At 54.2% G+C, this 15,237-nt stretch overlaps 1 protein-coding gene across 2 annotated transcripts in view; it reads right to left on the minus strand.

The window, feature by feature from the left end:
- The window catches only part of ATP2C2 (ATPase secretory pathway Ca2+ transporting 2), a gene marked incomplete at its 5' end in the record, with an annotated part of 61,024 nt that overhangs the window by 22,351 nt on the left and 23,436 nt on the right, over positions 1-15,237 (minus strand). For both annotated transcript variants that reach the window (XM_080829140.1, XM_080829139.1), the window contains 7 exons: positions 1,772-1,847; positions 2,204-2,272; positions 2,351-2,500; positions 9,516-9,624; positions 12,864-12,925; positions 13,018-13,053; positions 14,168-14,257. In XM_080829140.1, coding sequence (XP_080685266.1) covers positions 1,772-1,847; positions 2,204-2,272; positions 2,351-2,500; positions 9,516-9,624; positions 12,864-12,925; positions 13,018-13,053; positions 14,168-14,257 — 592 coding nt within the window. The remainder of the gene's footprint in view (positions 1-1,771; positions 1,848-2,203; positions 2,273-2,350; positions 2,501-9,515; positions 9,625-12,863; positions 12,926-13,017; positions 13,054-14,167; positions 14,258-15,237) is intronic.

The raw sequence follows: 15,237 nt of genomic DNA on the forward strand, positions 1-15,237 counted from the left end.
GGCAAACTCAATTTGGTCCAGGAGTCACGGTTTCCAGTCCTCATGCTAGAGAGTAAAAGAGGCCTCCAGGCAGTGGTCCTCCAGGCAGCCAGGACCGCGTGGACCTTCTACTCTCCCAAAGACGCCTGGCCAATATGCAGCCCCAAGGATGGCCAGTGAAAGGCAACGCACAGGCCTCTTTCCCCACTTGTGTCCACAACAGCCATCACGAATCTGTCCTCCTTGCGACCAAGGAGGGGCAGGGCCTCAAAAGGCAATCACAGCTCAGGCCCCCCACTGGTAGAGATCGGACTTGGCAGGTGAAGATAAAACTCGTCTACCATTATGGCTCCAGGACAAAACAGGGTGGGAAGGAGGGAAGGCGGCGGAGAGCTACCCCAAAACAGTGAAGCTAGTGACTTAGCCAATTCGGAGCACTTCAATCCAAATCTGAAATCTGGAGAGGCGACTAGATGCTAGAATTTCGTGAAGGGGTGCCCGAGGAAGAAAGGGCGAGCAGGTCTGTCCCCAGCACGACAGAATTGAAAGCCCTGACCCCAGACCACCTCCTCTCAACCTCTCCGCTACATTTCCTACCTCTGAGAAGTTGCAAAGGAGTGCAGTTCCCCTCCACGCCTTTGATCACACCCTGTGCTCTGCCTGGAATGCTTGGTTCCCTCTTTTCTCACTTGGCAAACTCCTACATAGCCTGCAAAACCCCGTTTAATGTCACATTCCCCTCGGAAGCTTCCCAACTCCCCTACTCAAGATTGACGGCTACCCTCGCGTGTCATGTTTGTTCACGTGTCTCTGTCTTACTGGCCTGGGGTCCATCTGGGTGGCCCGAGGCACAACAGAAGTGTTTCTTGGAGGGACGGCTGTTTCTCTCACGAGCTTTCTCTGGCTCCACAGTTTTAGGGAGACTCACTGGTCCCGCCTCTCGTCACTGCCTGTGCCACGAGCCACAATTTGTGGGTTCCTTTATGAACCCATCCACTCAACAAGTGTTGATTGAGAATGAGCCCTGGGGCAGGACCCGGTGGATCCTTAAAGCTGGGAATGAAGACCACAGAATCAAAGCCAGAGCAGGAGATAAGAAGAAGGAGCCGGTGAAGGGGCCGGGGTGGCCCCATGGGGATATTCAGGCTTGAGACCCACAGTTAGGTCAGCAGCATCATGTTGGTGCTGCCTGCTGTGTTGCCAAAGGCCAAGGGGCACAAGCCCTGGTACAGCCTGGTCGGTAGCCTAGGAATACAGCTGGTGCACTGCTGAACCACACCTCCCAGCCTCCTCTGCGGTTACGTAGGCCACGTGACTCCATTCTGGACAATCCAGAATGGGCAACGGGCCAAGGCGATGACCTCATGTCTTAAACGTTTCCCACACCAGCCTCTGCTCCGGCTTTGCCCACCTGCTGGACGAACAAGTAGGGAGAGCGGCCAGCCTCTTAAGGACCAGGAGGGAGGGACCAGTCATCCGATGGGAGGGGCCCGGGACCCCAAGTTGGTGTTTGGAGGGGACCTACCCAGAAAGCCACTCCATCAGGAACGTGCCCACGAACTGTGGTGTGAGCAAGAAATACGCCTTGACCAGGGAGGCCATTGCAGTGTCGGGCTGCGGCGGCACGGTTGGCCGGGGCTAGGACAGAAAGCTCTTGGCACTATCGGAGTCTCTGGTCCCATCCCTGGGTCCTCACCCACGTCAGCAGCAGGGTGTCTGAGAAACAGCCATGCCCGCTCAGGACAGACAGCTCCCCTCCGTCCCCCCGACCCAGTGCAGATGCCTCACTCACCGATGATGGCAAACGAGAAAAGTGTCAGCTGCTTCCCCAGCTTGTCCATGCTTTTTTGTAGCGGGGTTTTAGGCGTCTGAAAGGATGAGACCCATGGGTTTGTGAGACGAGATCCCAGGAGCGTCCCTCAGCTTCTGCCTGGCGTTCTTTTATCTTGAGTGGAGTGACGAGTCCCCAGGGCTCACACATACAAAAACTCCCTGATCTCTACACTTGAGGACTGTGCATGTTACTGTCTGTAAGTTTAATCTTGGCAGCAAAATCCTAATAAGTGTTGTGCAACAAAAATAAATTTTTAAAGGCGTGAAAAGTGTGAACTCACGTTAACCATATCATTCTCATTCCTAAGGAGGCGGCAGGGCTGGTGTCGGGAGCCGAGAGGAATCGCGAACCCCAGCCTACCAGAAAACCAGAGCCCCCAGCGGCCCTTACCTCTTCAGCCTGCATCATCTTGAACACTTCTCCGAACTGGGACCTTTCCCCTGTTCCAATCACGACTCCCTGCGTTCAGGAGAGACGTGCATGAGGTCTGAAGCCAGAAGCCCACTGGTGAGGGCGGCCAAGGTCCCTGGGGCTTACCTGCCCCTTCCCGTACTGCACCAGGGTCCCCATGAAGACGATGTTGCTCAGCGTGGTGAGGTCCCCCCCGCCGGCCAGCGGGCTGTCCGTCTTACTGCACGGCTCGGCTTCTCCCGTGAAGCTGGACTCGTCTACCAGGAGATCTGTGACCTAGAAGGGGAAAAGATGAAGAACTCTGTCCCTTCACCCCGAGAACGGGTTTTAAAAGCACAGAACGGACCACTCCTACCTTATAAAACTTCTCAATTGGGAAAAATCTGTGCGTAAAAGATCGTGCCCCTGACTGCCCGGAATGAGGTCCGACCACCGGTCCCTACAAAGCAGGCAGGCATCTCTAGGCAGAAAACATCCCTCCGCTAGGACCCGGAGTTGGGTCGTGAAGGATTTTTTGCCTGGGTTACCTGTACTGACCTGGCAGGATATTCAAATGAAGTCTTTCCTGAACAAAGTAGATTCCCGGGGACCATCCCCGATACTGAGGGTCGTTTCTAAAACCTCGAACGACGGGCACCTGAGTTTGATACAGAATTCAGGAACTTCAGGCATTTGTCTTAGGTGCGTTGAAGAAAGCTTGCGTCTATGTTTAAATCTGAAAGTGAGCTTCAGGTTCCGAGAAATCACTGTCATCTTGCCCGCCGATCAGGATGACTGATCTGGCATTGACCGTGTCTGATGGGTGGTCCCGGAGGCGCCTCTGGAGACGGCTGGAGCTGCTGGTCCCGAGCTACTCCAGGCACAGATGCTCTTGCCTTTCCCGAACCAGGGTCTTCCAGAGACGCTGGCCCTGACGCCTGGTTTGGAAAGTGAACCAGACCGCCCTCGTCCACCTTGGCCATGAGGTCATGGCTGTTCTCATGAGGATTTTCTGCCACTAAGAAATACAAATCTCGGGGCGCCTGGGTGGCTCAGTGGGTTAAAGCCTCTGCCTTCGGCTCAGGTCATGATCCCAGGGTCCTGGGATCGAGCCCCGTGTCGGCCTCTCTGCTCGGCGGGGAGCCTGCTTCCCCCTCTCTCTCTGCCTGCCTCTCTGCCTACTTGTGATCTCTGTCTGTCAAATAAATAAATAAAATATTTAAAAAAAAAAGAAATACAAATCTCATTTTGGAATGTAATGAAATTTTGTTTTTGTCTTTTAAATGTTGCCACAACAAAAACAAAAACAAAACCTTGACCAGAGAAGCACAGGACGGTACCTGGCCCCATCAGGCCATTTTGCAATAGACAGCAAACAAAGCACACGTCGAAATCAGGGAACCAGGATCAGAACATGGCCTCAGAGGCCTTGAGGAACTGAACAAGCTTTGAATTGTGTGGCCCCTCTTGAAAAACATGTCTCATACCTTCTGTAACATTAGTTAAGGTTTTCATGTGATGTGCAATGTTAGGAAAAAATCTTCGGCAACTTGGAATATACCTTTCAAAGCACCTGTGCTTTTCTCCAGACACTCCACGTACTGCCCTCCCCGGAGACCCCCACATAAGCCACGTGCTTTGAGCCAGGTTATTCGATGACAGCCTAAGGTTACGTTAACACCAGACATCACACCTAGGCATGGTGTGCGTGTGCACGCACGCACACACACACACACACACCAGCAGAGGAGGAGGAAGGTACTCACAATCCCACAACTCCTCTGATGTGCTGGGCCCTGTGCCAAGCACTTCACAAGGCCTCTTAGTCTCCACACCCTCCACGAAAGATGCTATTGGTTTCTCCATTCTACATGTGGGGAAACTGAGGCATGGAGTAATTAAGTAATTTGTTCGAGTACCTTGCTCGAGGTTCTACAGCAACCTCAGAGCAGAAGCATGAACGAAGGCTCTGGTCCCAGAAACTTTGCTCTTAACCATCTGGCAGAACTGACACAGACCTAGTAGGTATCACTCAAGAGGTGAGTCCCCTGTAGCCAGAACTGTGCCAGGTACGAAGGAGGACATATAAGGGGCCCGGGGTAAGCTCTTCCCCTAAGGACCTTGTTATTTCGGCATAGAAGACCAACTCAGACAAGCCGTCTTCCTACAAACTCACAAGAGAGCGGTGAGATCGGCACTATTCAAACAGGGGCTGCTGAGTTCTCTACGCTTGCAAGTTTAAAAATTTCATAACCACCTTTTACAAATACGCACACTGCCATGGGATCCCAGCCCCAAGGATGACAAGGGCTACCCATTGCCTGTATAATGCACGTGCCCCCTCTCCTAACAGAACCCCCAGTGGGAATGGTATCGGGCATTGGGGATGACCACGTGCCGCCCCCCCCCCCAATGTCACTTCCCAGTCTTCCTTGCAACTCACACTGTCCCTGCCTTCTGGACAACGGGACATAAGGAGAAGTCACCGACAGTCCTGGGTCGGATCTGTGAAGGTGGCTGAGCTGACAGGCCCTCTTCCCCTTCTAGCTTCCTCCTCCTCCCTCCCTGGGCTTTCATTATAGCGGTTCCAGAAGCCATGTTACAGGTACGGGGGGACAGAGTGAGGGGGCTGGGAGAAGCCCCGCCCTTTGTGCCACGGCGGCGCCGCCATCTTGGCTTTGGACACTCCACTTCCGGTCTCTATTATGAGAGAGGCGTAAACCCCTGGCCCATTGAAAACTACCTATTTCTCTTACTCTGTTCACCACAAACACAACTACCAACTGACCTGGAGTGTGTGTTTTTTATCTCCAGGACATCAAGGGCAAGTCAGAGGACACAATGATGGACAAAATGGGAAGACACAGTCACCCAGCACCACCGGCTGCCGACGCCACAGATAGCAGGCGGCAGAAATCGGCAGCACAACCCTGGTGAGCAGGGATTGAGTTTCCAGAAAACACTGTCTAATGGGACGTGAGGATAATTTGAAAAAATTGCATGTACTTGGGAAATCTGGCTTAGGTTTACAGTTGCATCAAGCTTGAAGCACACAGAATTTGTACCGAACTTCGTTTGTTCACCGTGAAGTAATCCTGCAGTCAAAACAGGAATAATGAAAACCCTGGGAAGGGAAGCCCTCCCCTGACCAAGTCCTGGAGCTGTAATTATTACAGTCTGATGTTCCCACCAGACCTGGTCTGCCGCAGAAGGCTGGGGAGTGCGGAACGGGAAGGTGGAGCACTTGGGTTCGGAGATGGACTGGAGGAGGCGAGCTCCTGGGGAATCGGGGACGTGAAACGGGTCTTGCAGGATGAGCAGACATTTGCCGAGTGAATCAGGCAGGGAAGGAAAGGAAGGCGAGGTGGGGGACTGGTGACGCCTGAACTTGGTAATAACCCGCTCGGTCAAAGCAACTGAGAGGAGGGGGAGGCAAAGAAAGACCTCTCTCCTCCCAGCACCCCTCCGGCATTAACGGGACAGCAGCCCAGTGCGCTGACACGGGCACCAAGGCACCCTCTCTGGGGTACGGATTCTTGGGGTGGGGAGGGGGTGTGTGGTGGGTGCTGTCCCCGGTGCTGAAGCCATGGCGGGGTGGAGAGCTGTTCCTGCCCCTGAGCGGCACTGAATGGAGGGGTGACAGGCAAGAAGACAGGAGGTTTGGTCCACGTGGAGCAGAACGGCTGTGGAAGGTGTGGCTGAACTCAGCTACATCGGAGATTGGTTAAGAATTTGGATAGTACTTGGGGCGCCTGGGTGGCTCAGTGGTTTAAGCCTCTGCCTTCGGCTCAGGTCATGATCTCAGGGTCCTGGGATCGAGCCCCGCGTCGGGCTCTCTGCTCGGCGGGGAGCCTGCTTCCCCCTCTCTCTCTGCCTGCCTCTCTGCCTACTTGTGATCTCTGTCAAATAAATAAATAAAACCTTAAAAAAAAAAAAGAATTTGGATAGTACCTTATAAGTAATGAAGATCCAGAAAAAGTCTTGATCAGAGAAGAGAGGTGGGGGAGCTCATAAAATCGAGTTAGATGTTGGGAGAGGTAGCCAGCTGCACTGGGATGGGAAGCCGGCAGTCCAAGAAACACAGCCCAAGCGAGACAGAGGAAGGCTCTGGATGAGGGCTGGCGGTGGGCGTGGACGGAAGAGCCAGCCGGGAGGGGCAGGAGAACGGCAGTAAGTGGAACGAAGTAGGCGCGTGGAAGTAGGCAGAGGTCAGGAAGACCCGGAGCCTATTCTGGTCTAGAGAACATCTGTCAACTAAGCATATTTAATCCTGAATATATTTCATTAAAGTCAGTTTGGGATTGGCGGGAATCTTATAGCTCAAGGCTTAGTCAACACCCCGACCTTCCGAACCAAGACATGAGCTTTGACTCTTCTTAGGCTTATTTGTTCTGCTTTTAAATTCCAACACCTTGATTTTTTTTCCCACCCAGTGACACTGGTCTTCATTCTGACCCCCAGAACTGTAAGAGGATCCATCGGCATTGTCTTACGCCACTCTGTATGCGGTCACTTGTTCCAGTAGCCTTAGGGAACGGATACAGGGAGGAAACCCAGAGGGAGAGCCAGAGAGCTAAAGGAAGTCAGAAAAGCTGATCGCAGCTGATCTCAGGGTCCTGGGATCGAGTCCCGCATCAGGCTCTCTACTCAGCAGGGAGTCTGCTTCCCTCTCTCTCTCTCTCTGCCTGCCTCTCTGCCTGCTTGTGATCTCTGTCAAATAAATAAATAAAATCTTTAAAAAAAAAAATGAGAGCAGCCATTGTGGGCGGTGACAGAGGTGGGCTCTGCAGCCCAAGGACCTGAGTTCAAATCCTCCTCCCCCACTCGCGGCCACATGACCTCAGGTGGGCTGCTCAGTCTCTCCAGGGTTCTGTGTCCTTGTGCTCAAGTCAGAAAAATGAGTGGTGTTCCCTTAAGTTTGTGGGGGATGGAAGGAGGCACTTTTTACCCAGTGGTGAGCACAGATCTGACTTTATGTATTTCTATATACGCATTAGTTCTCTCCAGAAGAGAGAAAGAGAGAGGCAGGAGTAAGGGGGAGTCTCTGGACCAAGAAGGAACAAAGCTGGTTGTGTGTGTGTGTGTGTGTGTGTGTGTGTGTGTGTGTGTGTGTAGCTTCTGGTGACCTCCCAGGCACCAGGTCAGCTGAGGGGGCGACCAGTCCAAGCACAAAACCCACACGATACCACTGGGCACCCAGAGGAGGCTGGGCCTGAACCCAATTGAGGGCTCTGGTCACTTCCTGCTCATACACAGGCAAGACTCCCCCCATCCCCCACACCCAGCCAGCCTCCCACCTTGGAGACAAAGCATTACTTGGAGCCCTGACAGATCCCATTCAATACCCTTTTCATGCCAGAAGTGGGAGAGGAAGGAGGAGGAGCAGCGTCCCTACTCTACTGGCTGGACCAGGTCAGCCTACCCCCTAGGCCTTGACCTTCATGAACTATGGGGAGAGAAAATGTTTGCTGACCCCCACGCACAATGCAAAAAGCGCTAGTATTTGAGTGACTTATTTTACGAACGTTCCGGAACCTGCTGTTTCCTGGACTTAAATAGCTTTACATAAAGCTCTCCTAGGTCTCAGAGTGAAAGAGCTGACACAAATATCCCACTGTGAATAAACAAAGCTATTGATTGTTCGGGGCAGTTGCAAAATACCAAAAGGGAACTCTGTAGTGTGTGTGCCTGGCGGTGAGGACGGAAAGCGTTCTGTGCTGTGGACAGCGGGCACAAAAGAATTTAACATAAGCAGGGCAGGAAGAAAACTCATCGAAAGAGAAAGTTGCTTGGGGGTTAAAGCTGTTTCGGGGACTGTTGGAGAGCCGGGGAAGGGGTACAGGGGAGCCACCGCTGAGACGCAGTGACCACTTACATCACACCGGGCACGGGGCCGAGTGTGTTACGGGTTCTTACCTACTCAAGGTGGAATGAACACTAGCCCCTTTCCCAGATAAGGAAACTAAGGCCCGGAGCGCCCAATGCTTCCCCAAAGTCATATGCTGGACGGTGCAGCGCAGGGATGTGAAACCCAGGGCACCCTGATTTCCAACACGTGCCTGTCACTCCCCTGCGTCAGGCACTGCTCCGGGCCCTCTCCATCTATGACGTCCTGTAACAGTCATCCTACAGGCCTCGTCACCCCTCCATCTTACAGACAGGGACACAGGGGCACAGAGAGGTTAAGTAACGTGCTCCAGGTCACCCAGCTTGTGAAGGGCAGGCCCTCGGTTCAAACTCGGGCCGATGCCCCGCCCCAGGGCACCAATGACCTTGAGGCACGGACTCTGGGTAGCACCTGTGTCAGGCACATGTCCTCCGTACCGGCTACCCAACCCCCGGAACGCACCCCGTAGCTGGGGAATCCTTGCCTCGGGAGGCAGGGCCCGCCGCTCTGTGAACAGATGACGTCAGACTTCCTCGTGGGCGGGGCCTGGCTCCTCTAAGGGGACCCACATGCCCTGGACTTGGAGTCAGATGCTCGTGCAGGGGTGTGGGGGGGGAGCAGACGGTGAGGAATCCGTTCTGCTGCGGGCAGGGGTAGCGGCATGAGCCTAAGAGCGAGCGGCCCAGCCTGCTGGGGGAATCTGAGAGTCGGGGGCAGAGGGCTTTCAAAGGGAGTCTCTCTCTGCTCTTCCCCACCCGCCCCTCCTCGCCATTTTCATAGCTTGCCAGTGATCCTACAGTTCCTGAAAACACATCCTCCGGAAAGAACGACATCAGGGAGATAGCCTGTGCCTAATCCTTTATCACTGAGAGTTTAAGCAAGTCTTCAGTATTCTTGGAAGGATTCCTGAAATAGATGACCCCATCCGCAGACCCCGCTGACCTAGACTTAACCTTTCCTCGAGAATCCAGGACTATCTCTGGGACCATGAGCTGGTGACACCAGGACACCCACAAAGGTCAGGGAAACAGCTTGCGACCCCCCGACCCGATGTCCCCAAACCACACAACTGTAAAAGCTTGGGCTACGAGTTATGTCTTCGCCGATATGCTTCCCTCCTTGTCATTCAGCAATCTGACATCAGAGTAGCTGTTTCCAGAAACAGCTCTTACCCCGTTCCTCAGCCCCAGCCTGGTTTAATTTGTTACCGCAGCCTGCCGTAAGCCACAGACTCACGTCACCAAACTCTGTTAGGTTTTTACTGGAAATGGGAATAAATAGTTTATGGATGCAATTTGAGGGGCTTTGTGTTTGCTATGAGCTGGCTTGCCGACTTCATGCCTTCATATGTGCATGTATGTGTGTGAGCACACGTGTGTGTGTGTGTGTGTGTGTGAGCACAGACCAGGGTTCGGGACCCCTCACCTCAGTGAGACGGATGTCTGCAGGGATCCGGTCTCCGATCGAGAGACACACAATGTCCCCGGGAACCAGGTCTCGTGCAAGCAGATGCTGGAGCTTTCCTTCTCTTATGCTGTATTTGAAATGGGAAGAAGCAAAAAAGCAGGCTGATGACACCCCATTTGTGCACACTTTTAAGAAACTTGAGCAAAGAATAGAGAATCACACTTTCTCTTTCAGTGATGGACAAACCCTTGTGTATTTGTGGTTTTATCGTATTTTTAATTCACATACCCTAAAAGACCTTTGGAAAAGTGTGTCGTTTCTGGGAGACCCTGGGCCTCGTCTGAAAAGTGGGGCTCCTATTCCTGTTCACTCTGCCTGGAAATAAGGCAGAACCACGCGGCCTCTAGAAGCTTCTGGAGGTGTAGGTCAGTGGCTCTAAAGCTTCCTTAATGGAGCCGGTAGCTAGCAGTGCCCCTGTCCTTGGAGAAGACAGCACTCCGGACACGGAGAGCCATCTTCCGTGCTGAGGGGCACGGAAGGGCAGAGCCAGAGTCGGAGTGGGGAGCACCAAGTACCCGAGAGGCCTGGGACCTCCTCTCCCACTGGGCTACGACCCCTACTCCCGGCATGTGCTTCTGTGCACACGTTCCAATGGCAGTCCCCCCTCCTGGGACACTGCTGCCCCAGCTGGACTCCTGCCCACCCCTGGCCCTCTTCAATTCATCCCCTACCCAGTGGCCAGAGAGCTCTTAAAATGCCAAAAATCAGGTCACAACTCCCTCCTGCTCCTGCTTTCCATGACCTTGGACTCAAACTCGAAAGCCCTGCTAAGGCCGCTTTGACCGGGACCTCCCCACAGGACCCCCTCCTTCTGCTCCCCGTCTCAGGTCACCCGCCTTCAAACACAACCAGCTTCTAGTCTCAAGGTCTCTGCCAACCTCGGACAGCAAAGAGGACATTCCCCTCTCCTCTGTTAACAGAATTCACTTGTGCAGACAGCCACCTCTCCCCCAGAGCCGTCTGTCCTAGGGAGGGGTCCTGAGTGACTGAGACCATCGGGGCGATCCCATCCCCTCCTATGACTGTCGTGAGCCCGGGCACGGTCCGTAGCACTGGTTTTTGGGACATGAGTGGACATTTGTTGGGGGCTCAAGCGCGTACACACACACACACACACACAAGACCTCTTCTTCTGTTGGACCTTTTCACGTCCGCCTCTGATGCCCGGAGCTGCGGCCCGGGTCCAGGGAGCACGAAGGGAGGCAGCCAGAGTCCAGAGCCAACGAGCCGCGGGGGGCAGAGTGACGAAATCAAAGGACCCCGTCCTCGGAGCCTTCGCAAACTAACCAGCCACGTGGCCCCCTGACCTGAGATCTCTTGCTGGGAGACGACTCAGTTTCTCCGGCCTGAGCGGCTGAGCTGTCCCCGTGGCCGGAGCACCCACCAGAGATTCACCTGCCGGTCCCTCCTCTTCCTCAGGTCTCGACCGAAATGTCGATGAGCGCAGCCCGACCAGCAGCTCTCGGGGGCCGTTCCCACTCTTCCGCCCTGTGCCGTTTCCTCTCTGGGAGGTTTCCCTGTGGCTCCGGGTTTGGGGGGGCCATTTTGCCTTTAGTGCCCCCGCCGCAGTCCAAGGTCATCCTGCCCCTTTCACTTCATCCTTGGCCTCCCTGGGAGGAGCGTGAGCGCCCCGAAGGCCAAGCCCTCGCCTTCTCGTTGGGCCGCGTAACCCCGACACTGTTCCTTCTGGCACACAGTAGGTGCTCACTAAGACGCGCTGAGATCACAGACGATGGAGGGAAGCCAGGAGGGGCCCTCACGGCAGGCGTTCCTTCTGGCTCGTCCGAGAGGCCTCAGACACCGAGGCGGCCGCGGCTCACTGCAGTGCCCTCACCGCCTGCCGGCCGCCACCATCCTTAAACCTGAAGTCGTCTTTGAGAAGTGACTCCCGGGGCCATCAATAATGCATACCACTCACTTGAAAGGCCAAGACTTGATATCTAGACTTAAGATCGGATCATCAAATCACATAAATCATTTACGTTTCCGTTTGTCCATACGCTGACATCACACATCCCACGTCTGGATTTCTGACAGCCTCGCTCGTCTATTTACTGAGCCCAGACATGTTTAGCGTCCCCGCCGAACCTTCCAGAATTGACTCAGCTTGTCTCACGGTTCCACATCATCCTCTTTTTGTCTCTGTTGTTCGTTATTCTCTGCCTTGTATATCACACACACACACACACACGTGCCCCTTGCTTGCGGGCTCCTTGAGACGTGGGGCTCATCCCATTAGATCTTTCTATCCCCCGCCGTGGGGCACAGTTGTGCCATTTACATCCAAATATATGTTCTTCCCCGAACATCGCGTTTCATGAAACAGTTACCATCGGCTTAAACCCTTCCGAAGCCCTGGGGTCTTGCGATACGTTCAGTTACTGTCTTTGGAGCAACACGTGGCTAAGTGGGAAAGACCCGTGGCCCCCGACCTCAGCAGAGCCGGGCAGGGGCGGGGAGGCAGACGTGGACATTTTCTGAAATCCGTCCATTCCTCTAAGGAGAGCCCGCATGTGGATGGCCTGGGAAGTACACTGGGAATTACACGGAGGAGAAGTGGGGCCCCTCCGTGTGGGCGGCTTCCCTTCTGCCCCGGCTGTGCACGAGGGCAGCCACGAGCCCCCCGGGGGCTACTGACGCTGAGTGAGAAGAACTCACTTCCACCATCGCCCCTGCCACACCCAAGTCCTCGGAGGTCCTATGTGAGTACTGGTGCCGTACTGGACAGCGGGGATTACAGAACATCCCGGAAAGTTCGAGTGCACAGCACTGTGGTTTGGTCCTTCCTTTCTCCTTTTTAAACAGCTGTGGTAAGGGCTGTGGGGTAACAGGAGGCGCCGTGGAAACGTCCAGGCAGGAAAGAGGCCGGCGGGGCTGCAGGGTACGCGCCTGGAGGTCACCCTTGCGCCACCTCACCCCGCAGCCCAGCGGCCCCACATCGCCAGCCCCTCCCATCCCCTCTCGGAGAATCTTATGCAACTTCCGAACGCAGGAAAGCTGGGCACGGCTTTGCACACCGCACCGTGTGTTTCGTGGGCCGCCCTCTTCCCAAAGCCATTCCCGCCATCTGTGGCCCCAGCACCCTGATTAGACCCTGAGAGACTCGAGGCCCAGACAGGTAGAATGACAGGCCCAAGGACACAAAGGAATCTCCTGGCAGAGCAGACGCCAGGTCTCCCAACCCCTGGAAAGACACGGTCCTCCTCCATCATGCTATCAGGGACACACACCTGGCCAAACTTTTGCCAAATTCACCAGCGCACCGGCTCCGATGAACCAGAAGGTTCCGGGGAATCTCTGACTTACCAGTTACACTCGGGAGGGACAAGCTTGGTCAGCTCCTCCAGGGACTTCTCCGACCTGTACTCCTGGCGACAGCAAACACCATGATCAGGGGTGGGACGTCCACACCGTCACACCCGGGTTACCCTGACCCAGACCTCAGGAATTAACTACACACCTGGATGAAGGCGACAGTGACCACAATCAGCACGGCCTAGGGAGCAAACGGGAGGGTGGCGTCAGCCCCCGGCTGGGGGGTGAGTGAGTGAGCCCAAGGACGGGAGGGCGCAGCACCCCACCTTTCCAAATAAATTTCCTTTCTTCTTGCAAACCAAGCCCACAGAAACTTACAAAACAGATGAGCCCCCCACCCAAAGAAAAAACAAACAAACAAACAGAAAAATCATCCCAAATTCTGGCATTCAAAGGTTCACATTTTAGGGTAATTCTAGATTTTTCTGCATAGACATACAACACGGGATCCTATGGTATAGACGTATTCTTTTACAAACTGCCTTTTCACACACTGTATTGTAAACGTCATTTCACCTCGGAAGGTACGGACGTAGCTGCAGCCTTTTAAACAGAGGAGCAAACACCATTGCTTGGAAGGAGCCTGATTGTGTATTTTTAAAGAGCCCATGACAGACAGAGGGAAGCAAGAATGACAGTCATCAAAAGGTATTCAGGAAGAGCCAGATAGAAAAGGTCATATAATGTAAGATTCCATTATATAAAATAGCCACAGAGGACAGAGAGACAGAGAGCAGACCCAGGGATGCCGGGGACTGGGAGGGTGGGGAGGGGTGCGGGGGGGAGGGCCTGGTGATTGGGGGGGCAGCTTCCTTTGCCGACCATGGAGTATTTTAGCTCTAGCTAGAAGGGAATGTGCTAAACGCCACTGGATTGTATACGTCAAAATGGTTATTTTTTTAATCATATGACTTTCACTTCAATTAAGAAAACCTTCTTTTTAAAAAGGTGCTCAGCCGTTCTGTCTGGGGAACAGCTTACAAAGGACAGCTCTGGGTGGCGCACGCACAGCGGGGTCGCGGAAGAGGGGGTCACTGCAACACTGTTCCCAACAGCAAGGAACCAGGAGCCCCTGTGTATCCACCGACACAGTGATGGCAAAATGACCCAGGACATCTCCACAGGGGGGACGGAGAAGGACAAGGATTTCCTGTCCTTTCTTTCTGCTGTATTTCCCGTTTTTTCTCTACAGCCACACTCTTTTTTTCTTGCCTAATAAAAGGGGCAAAGACTCTGTAAGCCTCTGGGCAGTGGGGTCTGGGAGCCGGCGCTGCCCCCACCCGCCCCGCACTCACCACGGCGATACTGACGGCGTCCTCGTACTCCTTCGTGAGGACGCTCACCAGGGCGGAGGCCAGGAGCAGCAGGATCAAGGGGTTCTTAAACTGCAGAGAGAACACAGGGCGGCAGGGGTGGCGGCGGTGGGGGGAGGTATTCTCTGCTTTTGGCTCAGGGCTGGGCTTCCAAGCCAGCCCAACAGTGAGCTTCTCCTCTGCAGGTTCTCCTCCACCCGAGATCCCACCGGTGCAGTTTCGCAGACACTGGCTTTCTGGGGGGCATCCTACACTGTGCCTGTCCGGACAGCAGCCCTGGCCCTGCCTTGGAGTTCTTGGTCTCACCCTACCAGGTCTCCGTGACACAGCAGGTCAGGACCCAGCCCCTCTGGTGGCCTGCCGGCTCTGGTCCAGCACGGCCAAGGGGTCCCCTTTGCTACACCAGCTCCCCGACGCCATGTGTCCCAATCACACCCACGTGCCTCTGGGGGCTCTAGTGAGGTCCCTCCTGAGAACCGGTATCACAGAAACTTCCCGAAAGGATTTTTACTTTATTGCTTTATGTATCTACTCCCTCAGGTCACAGATCTATCACACAGTAGCTCATGTTACAGACAACTGAAAGGAAACGTAAGGACAAACACACAAAAAGAGGAAGACAGAGAGTGGACCAAAGATCAGGATCAAAGTAAAAGTTAGAATATCAGTGTGCAAGTCCTGTTTTCATGGTTTCAAATGGGCTGTGCATTTGGCCTTGAACTTCCCAGCAGCCAAGGTAAAAAGAGGAACGTGAGCAAATGTGTGATTCATGCTGCTCACGAGAAAAAGCACGACACGACACTGATCATGTCAGTGTGGTGCGAGGAGCGACTGAATGCCCCTCACTCCCCACCCCGGCCTTGCCATGCTTTATCTCCTCTGAACGAGGGACAGGACACTTTGCGGGCAGCTCACCAGCAGCCCTGACTTAGCCGCACCCTCTATTCTGAATCCTCAAGACTGAGCAACTTGAAGACATTCCACCGTCTGAGCTACGGCTTTTCTGATTGTATCAAGAACTTGAAACGTGCATCAAAGTTTCAGAGAAGGAC

This window comes from Martes martes (genome assembly GCF_963455335.1).
Source record: "Martes martes genome assembly, chromosome: 17".
In the NCBI taxonomy this organism is placed as follows: domain Eukaryota; kingdom Metazoa; phylum Chordata; class Mammalia; order Carnivora; family Mustelidae; genus Martes; species Martes martes.